Raw genomic sequence first — 17,861 nt, 5'->3', positions numbered from 1 at the left:
CTAGGGACTTAAATTGTTTCAGGGTTGAGTCCACATCAATTCTGCTAGTTAGACGTTATCTGGTCACAAAGCCCGAAGCACAGAGCACTGTAGCCTAATGTCTTGTCATGTCCAAGAGACATTATATCAAATGAATATTCACAACATGCTCAATCTAAGTTAGGTTATTTGTTAAACAGCATATTAAAGCATGACAAGAGACACAGCGGGACAAAGAATACTAGGAGGCTGTGGATTCACAACATTCTTACATGACCCAAGGCACGTGAACATATTTCTCTTAAGTTTCTTTCTGTCAGCAGAGCACTTTTACCGACGGACCGGATGTTATCCCGGATGTGGCTGAAGCAGCTACTGTAGATGTAGCAAAAACACTCTAGAGGTGATCGACAACAACGGGAGGTACCGTATGATTAATTCTACTGCGACTAGCGACGGGACCGCGGTGGGCCATCTAACACATAATCGCTTAGAAATGGACAGAATGATTTAGATCAAGAGTTATTAACGTTTTAAGATTTTCGGTCTCGTCGGCTAAACAGGGGGGGGAACATCTTCGATGACGTCCCACTGTTGCGCAACATTGAATGTTGCGCAACAGACGCTCCCAGCCTGTGGAGCGATGCGATAATATCCGTCCTTTTGATCAATCTCCGTCCTGGGCACTGGGTGTTACTAATTGAAAGGGCGGAGAACTTCGTCCTGTGCACTCAGGGTGTTAACTGAACACTCTATTGTCTTATTATTGTTTTGTTATTTCCGTATAATGTCAATACCATAACTCATGATTCGCCTGTTTTGGTGTGCCAGCGACACCAAGTCTTAAAGCATTCCACCATCCCTTATTTCATCACATTAGTGGTCGGTGATGATGATGGATGATGATATTTTTTGCTTGAGTAGGAAGTTTCAGTCCATTATTTAGGGCCAGTAATCCATCTTCACACAGTCCTCTGTTCTCCACTCCCATGGCTATAAAAAAACATAGAAGCAGTACATAATGCATTGTCTTTTATTGAGAGAAGGAGGGCAGGAAGGAAGGAGTATTACATTTCCCAGTTGTAGAACATTCTGTAGAACATTCTCGTAGGTTCCTCTTTAACCTTCACTTTGCTCTCAAAGACCATCTACTGGAGCTGATCTACTGTACAGGCCCACAACGTGTAACCTCTGCTATTTTCACTATTCTTTTTTGTTTTTGACCATTTCTGAAAGCTTTCACCTACAATGACATCAGAATGCCAGCTTGAAAGTGGTTAACCATTTATGTCACTATTCTGGGGCGAACATACTGTGTAGTGGCAGAACTACAAGCACAACGTGTATACAGGGTTTAAGTGGTTAAATCCAGGCGTCAGTACAGAATATAAATACAGAAAGTCAATATAAATATTGCCAAGGAAAAATCGAGTTTTGTAACAAAAGTCAGAGTGTATGGGGAAAAGAAACACGGACACATAACTGTGAGGGGAGAGAGACAATATCCTAACAAAAAGCCAGCGAAAACAACACAGGGAAATATGAAGGGAGTGGAGAGACACAATGTCAGAATGCCTGCAAGCAGCGTCTGTGTACCGTTACTGTATAGTGTGTGCGTTCATATCTCCAGGTTCAAAAAGTGAAGAAATAGAGACAGAGAACAAGAATAAACCTGAGGGACGTGGGAGATGGAAAGAGGCAATAAATAAGAGAGAGAGAGAAAGAGAGAGAGAGGGCGAGGGACTACAGCTGACAGCGTGAGCACGGAAGCAAGGGAGTGTGGAAGTGACAAAAAGCAAAACTGAGAGGATAAGAGTGAGGGGGGGGGGGGGGAGATTGATATAGAAAGTACACCAGAGCAAGAGAGAGAGAGAGAGAGAGAGAGAGAGAGAGAGAAAGCATCTTTCATGGGACTAGTCCCAATCAGAGACCTTATTCCTTTGCCCGCGGGTAAAAAAACAATGTTCATCTCCTCCTTTCTCTCCTTCCCTCCTCCTCCTCCTCCGCTTTTCCATTTTCCCCACTGAGAATATAGAGCCGTCCTCTACGTGAACCCCACACATGGAAACTTGGTCTGCACACAGTACGTACTGTACATACAGTAGCAACACTGTCTCTGTATGAAGAATGCAAGAACGTTGTGTGCTGCATATCATCAATGATGGGCAGAAATAAACCTTGCATCTCCATATTTCACCTTTTGTATCGATTTATTTTAATAAATCAACGCCCTATTTTAGAGACCAGAGTGGTTTTGTATTGGTAAACCAGTTTTTAAAATGCATCCTACAGGAATTTGTGTTCTAATAATTATAATGTGTGGCCATCCAAAAGTGTGTCAAGGAGGGACACACTTTTGGATGGCCACAGCCGCCACACATTATTATTCAGAACACAGATGTGTTGCATCGATATTGATGAAAATGTGACTCTTACCTGGATCTTCAATACTGAGATTTCTGAGCATCCACTGTACAATGTCTGACCCTGGAAGAAGAAAATATTATAATCATTTATTATTATCATCAATTATATCAAAGAGCATGAGTGTCACCACTGATAAATATACAGTACATATAATCAGTGGTGGAAAAAAGGACTAGTGAAAGTATCAATACTGCAATGTAGAAATACTTACTTTACGTAAAAGTAAAAGTCCTGAATTCTATATGTACTTAATTTACATGTGAGCTGGTAGATGGCGATTTTCAAATGGCCGAAATTGGACTGAAGTGCTTAATGTATGTTGATGTTCTGTAATAATAAAAATCTACAAAGTAACTAGTAACTAAAGTTTTCAAATAATTGTAGTGGAGTAAAAGTATAATATCTGCCTCTGAGATGTAGTGGAGTAGATCAAGTTGTACACTTGTTTAAACCACTGCATATAATGTATAATGTTTTCAACTATACAAGGGGAACATAACAGAACTTCATAACCTGAAACCTTCTATAACCTGAGAAGTTCTAGGCCAGAATTGTATGTTTTCATGATAACAGGAACCAACCGTGAAGTAGGAGGTACAGTACATAATAAAATACTTTAAAACTCTCATTCTTTTCAGATATTGAGGTTCCCAAAACTGAGGTTTAATCTTGCCTCCAGAGAAGGGAAAACAAAAATGGCAAACAAATGTTACACAACAACTCGAGAACATACAACACACATAACTGAATACAGAAGTTACAAACAGGTGAGTCACGCAGGTGGTGGAAGTTGCTGCATTTTAGTGGAAGTATCGCCCAAGGAAATGACGTTGATGCTTTACAAATCAGTTTACATTCTCCGCGAATGAAACAAGTGTTGTGATTGGTCGGTAAAATATCGTATCCGGGGGAAATACATCTGACGGATATTCCGGAGGATACATCCGCCGATAGCTTCTCTGCCTTACGTTGTGACCAGGCTTTTCTATTCGCAGATAAGTAAGCCTGGGACCGAGGCTACTGCTAGATGGAGTATCACTCCAAGATGGTGGCACGTGCACACGTGCGCTGATATATTCTGAATGAATGTTAATGTAACACCTCAAACATGCACATAAACATGCACGTCGCATGCGTGCATACATGCATGCGCAAACATGCACCGTGGAATTCTGAATTCTGAATTAATATGTTACTAACTAGTATGTTACTAATTTCTGCTTTGCTCATTCATAAATATGATAAATAAATGAGTAAATAATTATAGTAGTATGCATATGTATAATACTTTGTCGCTGTTAAACACTGACCAGTTATGTAGAATTTGAATAGGATAAAAAAATTGTTTTTGTTTGTACAGCATGACTTTTTAAAGCAACCGGAAGTTGCGCCATAACTCCAACACGGCGGGGGCACTGCATGGGCGCTGGTTGTTACTATGCAGAGTTTTGTCTCTTATTATATAATCTATTTGGGGGAAGGACAGGGACACACTGGACAGGGCCAAAGGCAGCGTCACATCAGGGCCACATTGGTGAAGGAACAGGGACACCCAGGACATGGACACATGGCTGTGACAATGACAGCCATATAGCATATGGAAACAAATCCAGAACCTGTGAAAGATGGCATGGTACGTGTCACTTAGTTGTTGTAGTGTAGTCGAAAAGACTCACCACTGAGAGCCGAGCAAGGTCTGCAGTGTTATGGAGTACGGATGAGGGCTCCACCTACACATCTTGGTCTACTGGACAATATTCAGAGGAAGGCCCTCAAAATAGTTGGCCAGAACACTGCCAGTACACAACTCTACATCACCAGCCACAGAAAGACACCTTGCTGCCGCAACAGACCTGTACAAAATGCACTTCCAGTATATGCTCCCTCCATCATACATGAGACAGCGAAACACCCGCCTATGCACAGCCACACCAGAAAATGCTCTCACCCCCCATGCTCCAATACACGGACAGAACCTTTCTCCACAATAAAAAATAAATAATACTGTGTGTTATTTAGAGAGAAAAGAGAAGTGGAAGGATGCTAGAGGAGGAAAGGAATGGAGTATACAAGGGAAGGACTGGAGGAAGAGAGATGGAAGAGGGGCTATAAAAAGAAACGTAAAGAGAAGCGTGCGAGAAGGAAGGGAGCGACAGAAGGAGAGATATCCACTGTACCTGCATGCACACACACACACACACACACACACACACACACACACACAAGTCACACACACACACACACTGTGATGATATTACAGGTTATGCAGAGGAAGGCGGACAGTGTTTTCTCCTGTGTGTGACAGTCTGTGTGTGTGCTCGCGCACGTGCCTGTGGTTCATGTTAGGCAAGTATTCACTTTTCCGTTCTAGTTTTGTTTTCTTGTTCAGTCCTCCGCCCCTTGGAGATTTTGTACCCGATGGCCTGAAGTGAAGAACAAATAAAAAGAAAAATATTGAAAAGCCAACTGTCTGGCGGTTTTCTTGGGAGCTGGGAAGGTCGGTTTTCCACACCTGATGTCTCGGTTCCCCCTAGGCCGAGACATCTCACACACACACACACACACACACACACACACACACACACACACACACACACACACGCTGTTCTCTACTGCTCTCATTTAATTATCACTATACGTCCTATTCATAGAGATGGATAGAACTGACCTAGTGAGAGAGAGAGAGTGTGTGAGTTAGTTAGTGCGTGCGTGCGTGCGTGCGTGCGTGCATGCGTGCGTGCGTGAAAGAAGAGAGGAAGAGAAGACAAAGAAGAGAAAGGGCAAGCACTAGGAAGTAAAGTTAGAGGACCACATACTGTGTAGACTGTAGAGAAACAAACAGATGGAGAGAGAGGGGGAGGTTGACAGCATATTGTCTTCCATTCATCCCTCCTTCCTGGCCTCTCCTGTGAAGATTTGCTCAATCATTGGATGTCTTGCTGAGAGGGCCTGCCAAGTGATTGTGTATTGGGAAGTGTGTGTACGTGTGTGCGTGCAAGCGTGCATGCATCCGTGCGTGCATCTGTGTGTGAGTGGCTGCGTGCATGCATACTGCAAAAGCTCCACAAGGATTGTAATCTCAGTCAAAATGGACATTTTTCTGGTGCCCATGAGGGGAAAGCTTATTGTTAAAGGTTTTTTTTCATTTTCATTTATTTTTCTTTTTCTTTTAGGTTTTATGACCTCAATTACACCCAAAAAACCTGAACTTTGAACATTCAGTGGATTTTCTGTGGTCTGAAGTTTTCTTTGGGGTTTTTTGGGCCTTTTGAGCTACAATGAAAACAGGCAACACAGTGAAACAGTGACATCTGCTGGCAAAACCCATTTAAGATAGAGTTACAGTTAGCAATGTATTTCAAACTGGGGCTTCTTATGGTTGGGATAGGGTTATAATGTGTCATCAAAAATATATTAAAAAGCCACTGTGCCGAAAAACACATACCGGTATTACACATCACATATTTTGCAGGAAATTAATCATGACATATTAACTGAACTGAATCACGTTAGATGAAATGCACTGGTTTTTGGTTAGAATATGAAATACTTTAGTATTGCAGGATGTAGTATTGTAGGATGGATATTCTGTCTGTCTGTATTTTCTGGCCCTGGGAGATGAGCTCCAAGATTTCCTATACATTCTTGCAAATGGCAATTAAAGTCTATTCTATTCTAGTATGTTACAATTTTTTTTTTTTTTAATGAAGCGTTGCTTGTGTTGTCTCCGCAAAAATAGCATTACATGAATGTGCATGCGTGCGCCGGTGGGTGCGTGCGTGCACGCTGTCACACTGCACTACACAAGGCAAAATAACGTAATTATAAATTGAACATCAATTACAGCCTTGCCGGTGCGAACACTTGGTTGCCTTTCGGCCGAGGAACAGTCCATAAAACTTAATATGTCAACACTTGCCAGCAAAGCTGTCTCCATTAAGCTCATAAAACAGGCGGGCTAGCACAGCAGATTCACTTTTAAATGAGGCTGTACGTCGCAGAGGGACTCTTCTGATCAAAGTCCTCAGTCTTATCAAAAGATTCATCCCCGTTAGATGCAAAGATGCATCCTCAGCGCATTTGAATCAGTGGAGGTGGACAAAATTACCTCTAATGGGACTAAAGCTTTAAAAATGTCTGTTTATGGTGCGCCTGGTGGCCTAGCGGTCCAGGCGCATACTACATGTAATAGGCACATGCCTGACAGCGTGTCGCAGGGTCAAGTCCCGATCCCGACGACTGCGTGTCATTCCCAGTTTCTGTTTCCTGTCTATCTCCATTATGTCCTATCAATAACGCCATAAAATATCTGTTTATGTCAGCTATGTATCGCCCATTATATGGTTTGTATATTTGAGTATTTCGTTGCCGACAGGCTTACTTCAACTTTTAATTAATGCCCTACAGTCATACTACAACAGTGTCAAATCTACAAGCTCAGAATGCTTCAAATCGCTACGCTATTGAGCCTGTAGATCTGCTATTTTTTTATTTGAATCCTGAAAGGTTTTGTACACGTGACAGAGACGATATACCTGTATATTCCACCGTTGTAGGCACAAGGCAGTTCATAACTATAAACACACATATGTGCACGGTGGAATGGGGAAGGGGATGGGGATGGTATTGGGATTGTCTATTCCCTTCATGGATTTTGCTGTGAATATTGCATGTGAAATGAACATTAAAAATGCCAAAGGTCAATAAAAACACTGAAAAATAAAAATAACTGTTGATGACGCAGGTCGGTCAACTAGCGGGTCATTCACCAAAATGCAGAGCAGCACAACAGCATGTCTTTTATCTCAGAGAGTGATCATGATTCATGAGAGATGGGTGCTGTAATGCAGTGGTTCCCAAACCTTTCAGGTCAAGACCCAAAAGAGAGATTAGACATTTGCCCAGGACCCAAAGTAGTGAAACTAGCAGATCTACAAGCGCACAACGCATCGCTTCGCTCCGTGTTGCGCGCTTGTAGATTGGCTATTTACACTACTTCTTAATTATTTAGATTCGTGTATTCATGGCATTTCTTAGATTTGTTTCTTTGTTTTACAATGTATATTAAAAAATAATAATATATATTTTTAAATGTAGGAAAAGATTTTTACTTGAATCGTGATCCATAAAAATTGGTCCATGAACCACACACACACTACTGTAATGGGACCCCTCCCCTTCTTCTTCATTTCATAATACCAGGTGTCCGTGGCATGAAAAGCACATTTACACTGAGGTGTCCTTCAGTGGAAATCTGCGCTGCTTCACACCGGGGCATTATTCTCTGCTTGGATTCGTCCATTAGTACTGTAGGCTGAAAGTGGATGTACGTCGGAGCATATTATGTCTTATTTACGTCTCTCTTTGCTATGCAGTGGCTCTCTGCCCCGGGGCATACAGATGAGTCTGCCACATTAGCCTTTTAATTACCGCGGGGCATGATGACCGTACTCTATTTATCGGATCTGTTAACATTAAGCTGAATACCTTAGCATTTTTCCCCTCACGATAACAAGGCTGATGAGAAAATTCAATAAAGTGTGTTATTATGAAACAGCACTATTATCGATTCCATTGTACATTTATGTATGCCGTGCACTCTGTTGTGTTGTTATTCTAACCTTTGCTACAGCTAATAGCAGCAAAGGGAAAAAGATTTTTAAGGTTAAACTGGACCAATAGTCCTAAGTGGGGAGGGTGATATTTGACGCTGCACATACTCCTGCGGGCTGGGGGGGGGGGCGGAACCTGTCAGCGGGGAGTGTTGGGCATGAGGAGTAGGACGAGGACGGGACGGAGGTGCTACATCCTCTCGGTGGGGGCTCCTCACTGGCCGGTATGACAAAACACAGAAATGTGTGTGGGGAGGAATCAGTTGACGTAATGACTATATTGGGAAGAAAAGGGGGTAAAAGCAACAACAACAAAAAGTAATCGAAAAAGTAATCACTAAGAAGACAATCGATAGTCGCAACCCTACTCCCTCCTCCCATACTCTATTCCTCCACCCTTCCCATGGCTGCTTAAGATGCACCTATGGTGTGACATTTACACACCATATGTGTCTCTCTCTCATGCCTCTGTTTTGCCACAACCATCCTTCCATCTTGTCCCTCATCCCTATTTTCCAGTGCTCAGTATTTAAAGTATCCGTTCATCTAAACGTATTTAGTCAGTGCTCAACTCCATCCAGTCTCCCTCCAACCATCCATCCATCCATCATTTTTCTGTTTACCCTGTAGAACTCCAGTGCATGTTACAAAATGTCTATGTGACGTGAGCTTTAACCACTTAAGTCTTAAACTCTCTAGTCATAGAGAACTGGACTTGAGTTGAGTTACAACTGTACTTTGACCGTATTCTTCTGTCTACACCAAAATCGCTTCACCAAAAATTGCCGATCTACAATCTACAAGCTCACAGCTTGTTGCAACATGTCGAATGGACTCATCAGAATAGTCATGCCAGGGTTCAAGTGTATTAATGCTATCAATGATAGTGATGGTTAGAGTTTTAAGTTCAAGCTCGTGTTCAGAACACTTGTATAACTTATATAAACACCTCAGTGGTTACATAGCCAGTCACACTACAGTGACTACACTATACTTAATAATCTGGACAGCTGGACAAACTGCACTCATTTGCATCAAAATCATATGGCCAGTGTTACGTGCCAAAAACAGCCAATCTAGAAGCTTGACGCATTGTGTGAGCTCGCAAGTCTGCCTTTTTCGGTATAACCCTGAAACAAGTTTATAATAGCTAATTTAGGGCAAGGCAAGTTTATTTGTAGCACAATGCACACGTGACACGAAGGCAATTCAAGGTGCTTTATGTCGAGTGTCTGTGTGTGCGAGGGAGATGTGTCACAGATGTGTCGAGATGTAGGAGGCCCTCACCTCGACAAATGTCATCTGCTACGCATGTTTATGTAAGATCCTTCATTATGTAACCTGGGAAACAAGGCAGCACACTGACTTGTTGGCTAATGCCTGACATTCGTGATGCGCTGCGAGATTTTTGAGAACCACTGTTCTAAACCACTGTAAGAGTTTTCTGAAAAACGTACAGTATGATGCTATACGACGTATAGCTAAAATCTAAAATGACACAGAGATGCTTTCCCGGTTTTAATGGGCTTCAAAACGCTCAGCTTCAAGAACCCTGCCCGGTGGTTTCTAAGTGTTTCGATTTACATTTCAGGAATTCAGCCGTTTATAGCTTACCCAGCCGCAGCTAGGTAACTGAGTTCTGAAAGCAAACCTTGTGAAAGCATTTCTGAATCATCTAAATCCCCTTCAACTTCTAATGATCCCTTTTTAAAGATCCGGATGTTTCTATCCGAGAGACGAAACAACAAGTCGTGAAAGCTTTTCTGAATGCTGGACGTCGCCGTCAAACTTTTAAGGCTCAGGTTTAAGAACCTAGTATCAAATTACTTTTTCAGGAATTTAGCTGATGATGCTATTACCCAGAGTTGGATTTCCTGTGGGATAGGGGGGATGATCTTAGAGTATATATGAATAGAGACGGCATCCGAGTTCTCCTTCCATCCACTTGCATTAAGTTGCTCAAAAGCGCATGAGGCGATTTCACTCCTCCTTCCGCGTAGGAACAGAGTGCATTCTGGGATGGATTTGCCCCATACACATGAACGCGCTGCCGTTGAACGTGCACGAACGTGCACAAACGCGCACGAGCGTGCTGCCATCGTGAACGTGCACAACGGTCAACGGACAACAGACCAGCGCGTTCATGTGTTTGGGGCCAGGCTGCAATACCTTCATTCGGCCACTTTGTCCATTTCGCCTCAGGGTTTCCTCTGGGTGCCGTCTCTATTCATATATACTCTAAGGGGATGATCCATTCCTCTGTTTTTGATATCCCCCTGTCTGGTCCTTTGTTTTTGTAGCGCCATGGGGATATGTTTCATCCCTGTTTCTGGCCAGACTGAATTAAAAAGTAAATAGTTCTAAACACATACGTTGTTCATGACTGCTGTGACGTATTAAAGTGCATGCGATTGGTTCCTTTGGTGTTCATGTTGCCAAGAAGCTGTACCCGGTTTGTCCTTTTAAGCTCTTTGAGTTGAGCGTGTCTAGCCTTTGAAGTGAGTCTGACTGAAAAAAACCCCAAAAAAACATGCATTTCCTTTTGGGAAATGTAGACTCCTTGAAGTGGGTGATAATAATTAATATCACAATTTTAACAAGTTTAAAGGTATATTCAGTGATTTCACTTAATTCAAATATCACTTATTTTTTTGTTTTGTTGTGATAATCCTCCCTACTATAGAGTGTGCTGGCCATATAAGGAGTTCCTCCCTGTCCCCAGTTAACCCCTGGGGGTCAAAAAACCTTAGGTTTCGTTTTTGACTCTCTATCCTGATTGGACGAAAGGCTGGGTCCCACAGCCAAAAACGAAACCTAAGGTTTTTTGCGTGAAATCACTGAATATACATTTAATAAAAAAGTCCCTATCTTTCAAACTTTTTCAAAGTTTCTCAATTTATTTATTTACTTCTTTATTTTTTACATTTCAAAGCTCTGATGTACAATGAAGTACAGTTAGAATATAGTGGCTAAAAGTGGGTAAAAATACAAATCAAACCTTGCTTTTAAGCCAGCCGCAGGTGGTGAGTCATTTTCAAGAACACTCTAGAAATTACCCATGGTTGTTGATGGAAACCATGTGTGACCTTCCAGTTCTTACCAGAATGTTCTCACTGAGGACATGGGCCACCCTACCGTGCCTGGCTGGATTTGAGCATAATATATCAGAGGAAACGATCACGAGCCATCACAATGAAGGAGTACTGCACCACTGTATTGTTGTGCACTCCTGGGAATGTGTGCACGGTTAAGAAATTTCAACCTTGCTGGCAGGGCCGTGTTAAGGTCAGAATGGGCCCTAGGCAAAGCTCGCCCCCCATCATCTTAAAATGATACTCCTAGTACAAATATCAGTGGAATCAGGCTTGTTTTTGATTGATGAGCACAGTGTGCTACATAAGGAGGCAACCTTGGAATGCGTTCCCAATGGGCAGGATGTATGCAGCGCAGAAGCCGCAGATACATATGTACCCATGGGTAGGTAAAATGGTCGACGTAGACTTAACGCTTTCTCTGCTATCTAGCAGCGTAGGTAGGACATCGGTACCTACTGGTGCTATCTACAAGTATGTTCGTAGACAACCGTATACTCCATATATGAAAGCAGTGTCCGTCAGTTTACCTTTTAGCATTTCTCCGGTTAGTATGGAGATCCTCCAGAGTCCCCACCAGCTATGGGATCTTTAAATCCAGCTCCATTGAGCCTCCATTATAACAGGATTTTCAAAGCGCTGTATCTCAAACGTTTCGAGCGCTGTCCATGGTGAGCCGCCGCGCACCCGACGATCGCAAATCATTTGTGAGTGTGTACCGCATCGCTGAGCACATACATGTACAGTAACTGGTTGTAATGATAGCTAAGGGGTCTGAGCTAATGCGACTGAAGGATCGTAGAGTTAGAGTGGACGGGTGGCGTTCCTTTGGTGTGCGTATGCTGCCACCTGGTAGCACAGAAAATACTCTTTGGCTGCCAAAGTCAGTTAAACACTAGACTCTAGTCTAGAGGGTGCTTGTTGCCAACATCTGAATGATCCTCCATACAACAGGCAGGAACGGGAAGTGGGGAAACAAAATCTCTGTTGGCACTAGTGTTATCTGTAAAACATTTTTTTATATATTTTTCGGTCAAAACAAGCTTTTTTTCCACGGCCCCTAATGAATGAATCAATGGTCTCGGTTGATTTTCTTTTCTCTCCGTGTGAAAAGAGAGACGTGCCCGTGTCCTGTGTGGAAATGAGGTCTCCCCTCTGTTTGATCCAGGGCCACAGATGACTTATACAATATGATAGTACTTCAGAGGAGAGGAGAGCAGAGAGGAGAGGAGAGGCTCACCTGAAAAGACACTGGGGATCTTGGACAGAAAGCTCTTGACGGTCCTGATGGGGATTCCGCACTTCTCGTCCTGCATGCGGGCTATCACGTCTTCCATCTGAAAAGACAAAGACAAGCATATCACTTTAAGCCCTATGTACAAAACAGCTGAATTTGCAAGCTCACAAGGCAGAACATCACAACATTTTGTTTTTTGAAAAAACCTTGGCTTTTGGGCATTCTTTTGAAATGTTTGGAAAAATAATTATAAAGAGTTCTGCCTATATTTTCGGGAAACAGGGTAAAAAATAACCAAATTATATTCGCTCTCGTGTTTGCACAACCACGAGGCAATTAGAGCGGTGTTAACTGAACTCTGTGCTACTTAAGCTTGTCCAAGGAATCGATAAAGGCTTTGACTCATACTCTAAGTGATGCACATCACATCACATCACATACCATTATAAATCAGTTTGAGGAAACTCACTTTGAGGACATCCTATTATTCATTCATAATAGCACAGACATCAGGGAGAGAACACGCTTTTCCAGAGCTGCCGTGAATGAAGCACAATGAACAGAAAAAGGAAGACCATCCGTGATGGCAAAAATCCAGAAAACAAAGGGTGTATCGAGAGAATCAACATGTGTTCTGGACTGCTGTGCTGGCCTGCATCTCAAGATCAAAGATTTGTTATCGTTGCATCCAATTATACAAGTATAGGAGAGTCAAATCCTTGGGTTTCCGGTCCCCATGGCATGCCACCATTGGCTTAACATTGCTTCCAGATTGCCAACCAAACTGACGTATGCACGTTCAATGTTGGCTTGCTACCCGAGTAGGCGAGTACCTTCTGCTTCCAAAAATAATCATAGCGTGTGGTGTTGACATTGCAGCAACAACAATTAGCAATTCAAAATAGTAATAATAATTAACTAGTCCATAGAGATTGCGCATGCTTCGACTACATGCAGGCTGTGGACTGCAGATCCCGTGGCTCATGGCAAAAATGCTAAAAAACATCTTAAATTTGGGAAGAGTGAGAAATCTACTTCATCCAGTTCCTGCATATGCACATCAATGGTCAATGCCTGTGTGCAATTTTAGATCGACCGGCCGGGCCAATCCACTGAGGAGAAAATTGCAAGAGCACATAATTGATTCAATAAACTGTATAGTGGTCATTACGTCAGTGTAGCATGCACAGTGCTATACTGTGAGTTATTGCCAACACAATTGGTGTGACCGTTTAGTAATTAAAGCTTCTGCAGTTGATTCACTAGTCCACACGTAGCCTACATGAACAACAATACTATATATTGGTGCACCAAGTCTTCATAGCCTTGCCTTAATATAATCCAGCAGCAGCTATACTGTAGTATCATGACACTTCGGTGTGGAAGATGCATTTCAAAGGGGGTTACAAACAGATTCCAACGTCACAGAAAAAAAAGTCTCCCTTTGAATAGTGGGCTCTGATTGGTCACCCACAACTCTGGGGTGGGCGAAATATAATTCAAACTGAGGAGTGCCAGACCAATCTGCCAAGGAGATATTTTGTCCTGTGGCAGATTGTACTGGTTTCCTCCAGGCTAGCTACACTGAGAAAACACCTGGAAACACCTGCCAATTAGCCCTTCACTAAGACCCACACACTCTGCGATGGAAAGCTGTAAATGATGGGATTTCTCCATGTAATTAATTGATAATTTCAGTAGCAAGAGCATCAAAATCTCTTCTAAATCTAGTCAACCAGGCCTGCAGTAGGCTATAGGCTATGCACTGGAGAAATGTGCACGACATTATTTCAATTAACCAAGAAATATGAGGAAATGTTAGAGGGAGAAACTGTATCCAACTCAGTCAACTTTAACGACCACCCGACAGGAGTTGTCATGTTATGCACTGTAAGACTACGGTGATTATTGCGATCTCTCCCATCTCTACCTTTGATGTCTTTGACGCAGATCTGTGCATCTTTCTAGTAACAACTAGTTTGTTGTTAGCTGTTAGCCGAGAATGCGTCTGTTGGAGTCTGGGAGATATCAAATACAATGATCAGACGGCTAACTGTACTGTACCTTTACAGTATAGTACAGTCTTAAATCTTAACAAACCAGAACAAGTCCTTTTTAGGCATGCTCCGCCCATACTCCACCCATATCACTCTCTACATAGTCCTATGGGCGTCAAAAATAGAAATAATATGTGGGAAGGTGCTGCGTGTGCACATCCTGTCTGTCTTAAATGAATGAATGTGTGTGTTAATAAATGTCTCAGCCTGCCTCACTGGCTCGTTGACTTTCCACAAGACTTGAGTGAAAGCTTGTGATGTGCACAGCCCAGGATGCAGGCACCCAAGGGGGAGCTCACATCATTAAGGATTATATTGACACCACACAGCACCCAGGTAAACACGCACACACACACACACACACACACACACGCACACAGGAAATCCACTGCTTGACATTTCAGATGGGTTTAGGGGTAAAGCGTGTGTGTGTGTGTGTGTGTGTGTGTCTCCGCAGGGTGCGGACCACTACAGCTGGGTACGGGAGGAGTCAGGACAGGAAGAACAGACGGAGAAAGACAGAAGAAGTGGAAAGGAAAGAGAACAGGAGACAAAGATGGAGGTGGAGAGAGAAAGAGAGAAGAGCCAAGAGTGATATTCCCTCATAACCCCGTGTTCGGTCTGTTCGGTCCGTCTCTGTCGTGTCTCTAAGCAGCTTTGCCAGTTTCAACAGTATTAGCCTCCCTTGATGCCCCGATGCTACCATTACCAGCTTATCTCCTTAGCACAGACCTGGCCTCCGGCGGTCAGGACACATACACACACACACACACACACACACACAGCCACACGCGCGCACACACACACACGCACACGCACACACAAGCACTACTGGCCCACGTGTGCGATTATCTATGTCATTTACCCATTCATAGGATGTGTAAATATTCTTTCATGTTTCCCGACCTTTCCGGTCTCCTCTCCCCTGCGGCTGACCTCATATACCAGATCTGTGACCCTGACCACAGTTCCCAGACTTCCTGGATCTGAATCTACTTCACGTTGAAAATGTCTCTCTTTTGTGTGTGTGTGTGTGTGTGTGTGTGTGTGTGTGTGTGTGCGCGCGCGTGTGTGTGTGCTCTCAGCATAGTTACAGGGAGGGTTAAGTCAAATCAGATATCGTCGCTGTTGGGCAGAAACCAGCTAACTCAATGTTTCAGCTTTTTAATTAATGTTCATAAATCCAGAGGGGGTGAAGTTAGCTGATTTTGCCCTCTCCTGTGTGCAGAGCAGCTTGGAGATCCATTGTCAGCTGTTCTTATCAATGATGGACAAAACCTCTAACTCCACTTGAACTGGATTGGGCTAAAGTGGTGATAATATATTATGACAGGTATCTGACAACATATAAAGTCACAATATCAACTTTGATGAGGCGTATTGATTTGTTTAAAAAAAATACAAGGCTTTCTGCATTCCCTGAAAAAATATATTTAGTTTTAAAATTTCCTGAAAAATAAACAAAATAGAGCGTCAGTTATAAAATCACAACAAATAGCAGTATAAAACCACGGTTTAATATTCACGTGGCATGGCTAAAGAAAAACAATATAAACAGTAGGTTTTAAGTCACCATCTCTTATATTATATACATCTCTTATATTAACTGTCAGCATAAATATAAGGGATAGTATTAGTGCTGCAGCAGAGTGCAGACTACTTCATTTTGTTTTTTTATAATTATACATTACTCTTTTAGACTAGGACCACAAATGAAATAAGCCTAGGGCTTTATTGTGTTTTCCTTTCTTTTCTCTTCTTTTTTTTCTCCTTTTTTCTCTTTCTTTTTTCAATAAATTAATTAATTCATTCATTCATAATGCCAAGTTCAGTTTCAGCTGATGGCTATACTCAGATCATGGTTATGAAGAGCGCTATGGCCACCCCACAATAGACATACATAGTAGAGGGCTAAGAAGTGATATGCCTGAGAGATGGAGTGTGAATGGCAACACCAAATGGCAACAGGACTCAGTGCTTATTCAGCAGTCGGATGGTTGGTCGCTGGGGGGAAAGAACAGTTCAGAAGTCTGGTGGAAACCGTGGAATGTGATGTATCTGGATCACGGCGCTCTGTATATACAGAAGTCAGGACAACGGTGTGACGACCCCCTCAATGAATCAGGCAGAGAAGTTTCCTTTCAGTCTCAATGTTGTATCGCAGTTTTATCGATACAGACACACTCAGCTTACAAGGCCACGTAGGAACAACGGCCCACGAGGAAATGGAGTCACACAGTTGAAAGCCCTTTCGAATCAACTTACAACACGGTGTGAACACAAAACATTGGTCTCAAACAGGTACATTATATTAGATTCAGAGTAGGCTACCTCCTCTCTATGTCAGCCAATCAGATCGTTGCTTTTCACCGGATCTGCCAGTGAAAAGTAGGCAGGACAAATTGCATGCAGCTTCACCTGTAGCTATAAGAATGAAATGTCAAAGGGATACATTTTAACTGTTCCTGAGTCACAGTAAACTTTACCATTTAAAAGATAAACCACATGTTAACCGAATCTTACTTTTAAGACTAACTCGAAAAGGCTATATACTTACAAATAATGAGTAGCTCAGTAATGTCCTACATTCAAATAACTTTATAGTTCAATCTTAAACAAACGGAATATGAAACTGAGTAATGAAATAGGCAGAAGGTATTATCAACGGTTTAACTGATTAAACACAATTACAGTCTATGTTAAAAGGAGTGAAGCGGAATCTCCCAGGACACACCCTCACAGCTGTTTGTTAGTTCGGTGGAGACTATTATTGCCTGTGAGAGATAAGACTGTCTTCACCCCCCTGGGGTGTGGAGAGCAATTTAACAGAGACCCTGTATTTACAGGGCCTAGTTGTAAATACTGTAAGTAGTTTTACTCTGTACTATGACTGTGTAAACCTGAAATAGCCTTAACAAATTGGGGTGGTTAAAGGGGTCACCAGATGTCTTCCCTGGATGGTGACAGTGAGATCTGTCCCAGAGCTAGTTCTCGGAAACGTATAACCTATACCAGATTTATGACAAAGTGGCTATCAAAATATACATCAAATGGTTTCTGAGCACGTTCTGAGCACGTTTCTGAGCATCAGATGAAAGAGCCTCCAATGGCGTAGAATAGAAGAACCTTGTGGATTCACTTGAAAGACTGACTGCATGGCACATGATTTATGCTGTTCACGCACTCCACATTCAAACAATCTCACACCTGAGAGGTTACCGCTAGAAAAGATCAAAGACTTTAAAGTGCCGTTCGACTGGGCAGACTAGGTGTATTAAAAGAATCAATCAACTGAGCTCTTTTATCAAGTTATCATTGTGGCATTGTAGCTCTAGCAGACAGATAGATAGCAGTTCCAGCTTTTGCGTGCAATTTGTATGCTTTAGGTTTTTGAGTCTACACAGTGAAAGGAATAGAATGCACCCGCACACTGTATATTTGCACAGTACAAGAGTAT

General features: G+C 42.5%; 1 protein-coding gene across 4 annotated transcripts in view; it reads right to left on the bottom strand.

Annotated features, from left to right (window-relative positions):
* The window catches only part of rgs7b (regulator of G protein signaling 7b), an 84,577-nt gene that overhangs the window by 31,496 nt on the left and 35,220 nt on the right, over positions 1 to 17,861 (bottom strand). For all 4 annotated transcript variants that reach the window (XM_083787077.1, XM_083787079.1, XM_083787076.1 and 1 more), the window contains exons 3-4: positions 12,351 to 12,447; positions 2,416 to 2,466 (exon numbers count right to left, since the gene is read on the bottom strand). In XM_083787077.1, the coding sequence (XP_083643203.1) occupies positions 2,416 to 2,466; positions 12,351 to 12,447 (148 nt within the window). The remainder of the gene's footprint in view (positions 1 to 2,415; positions 2,467 to 12,350; positions 12,448 to 17,861) is intronic.

Source organism: Protomyctophum parallelum (assembly GCF_964188405.1).
Source record: "Protomyctophum parallelum genome assembly, chromosome: 17".
NCBI lineage: Eukaryota > Metazoa > Chordata > Actinopteri > Myctophiformes > Myctophidae > Protomyctophum > Protomyctophum parallelum.
This window is presented reverse-complemented; position numbering and strand designations above follow the sequence as displayed.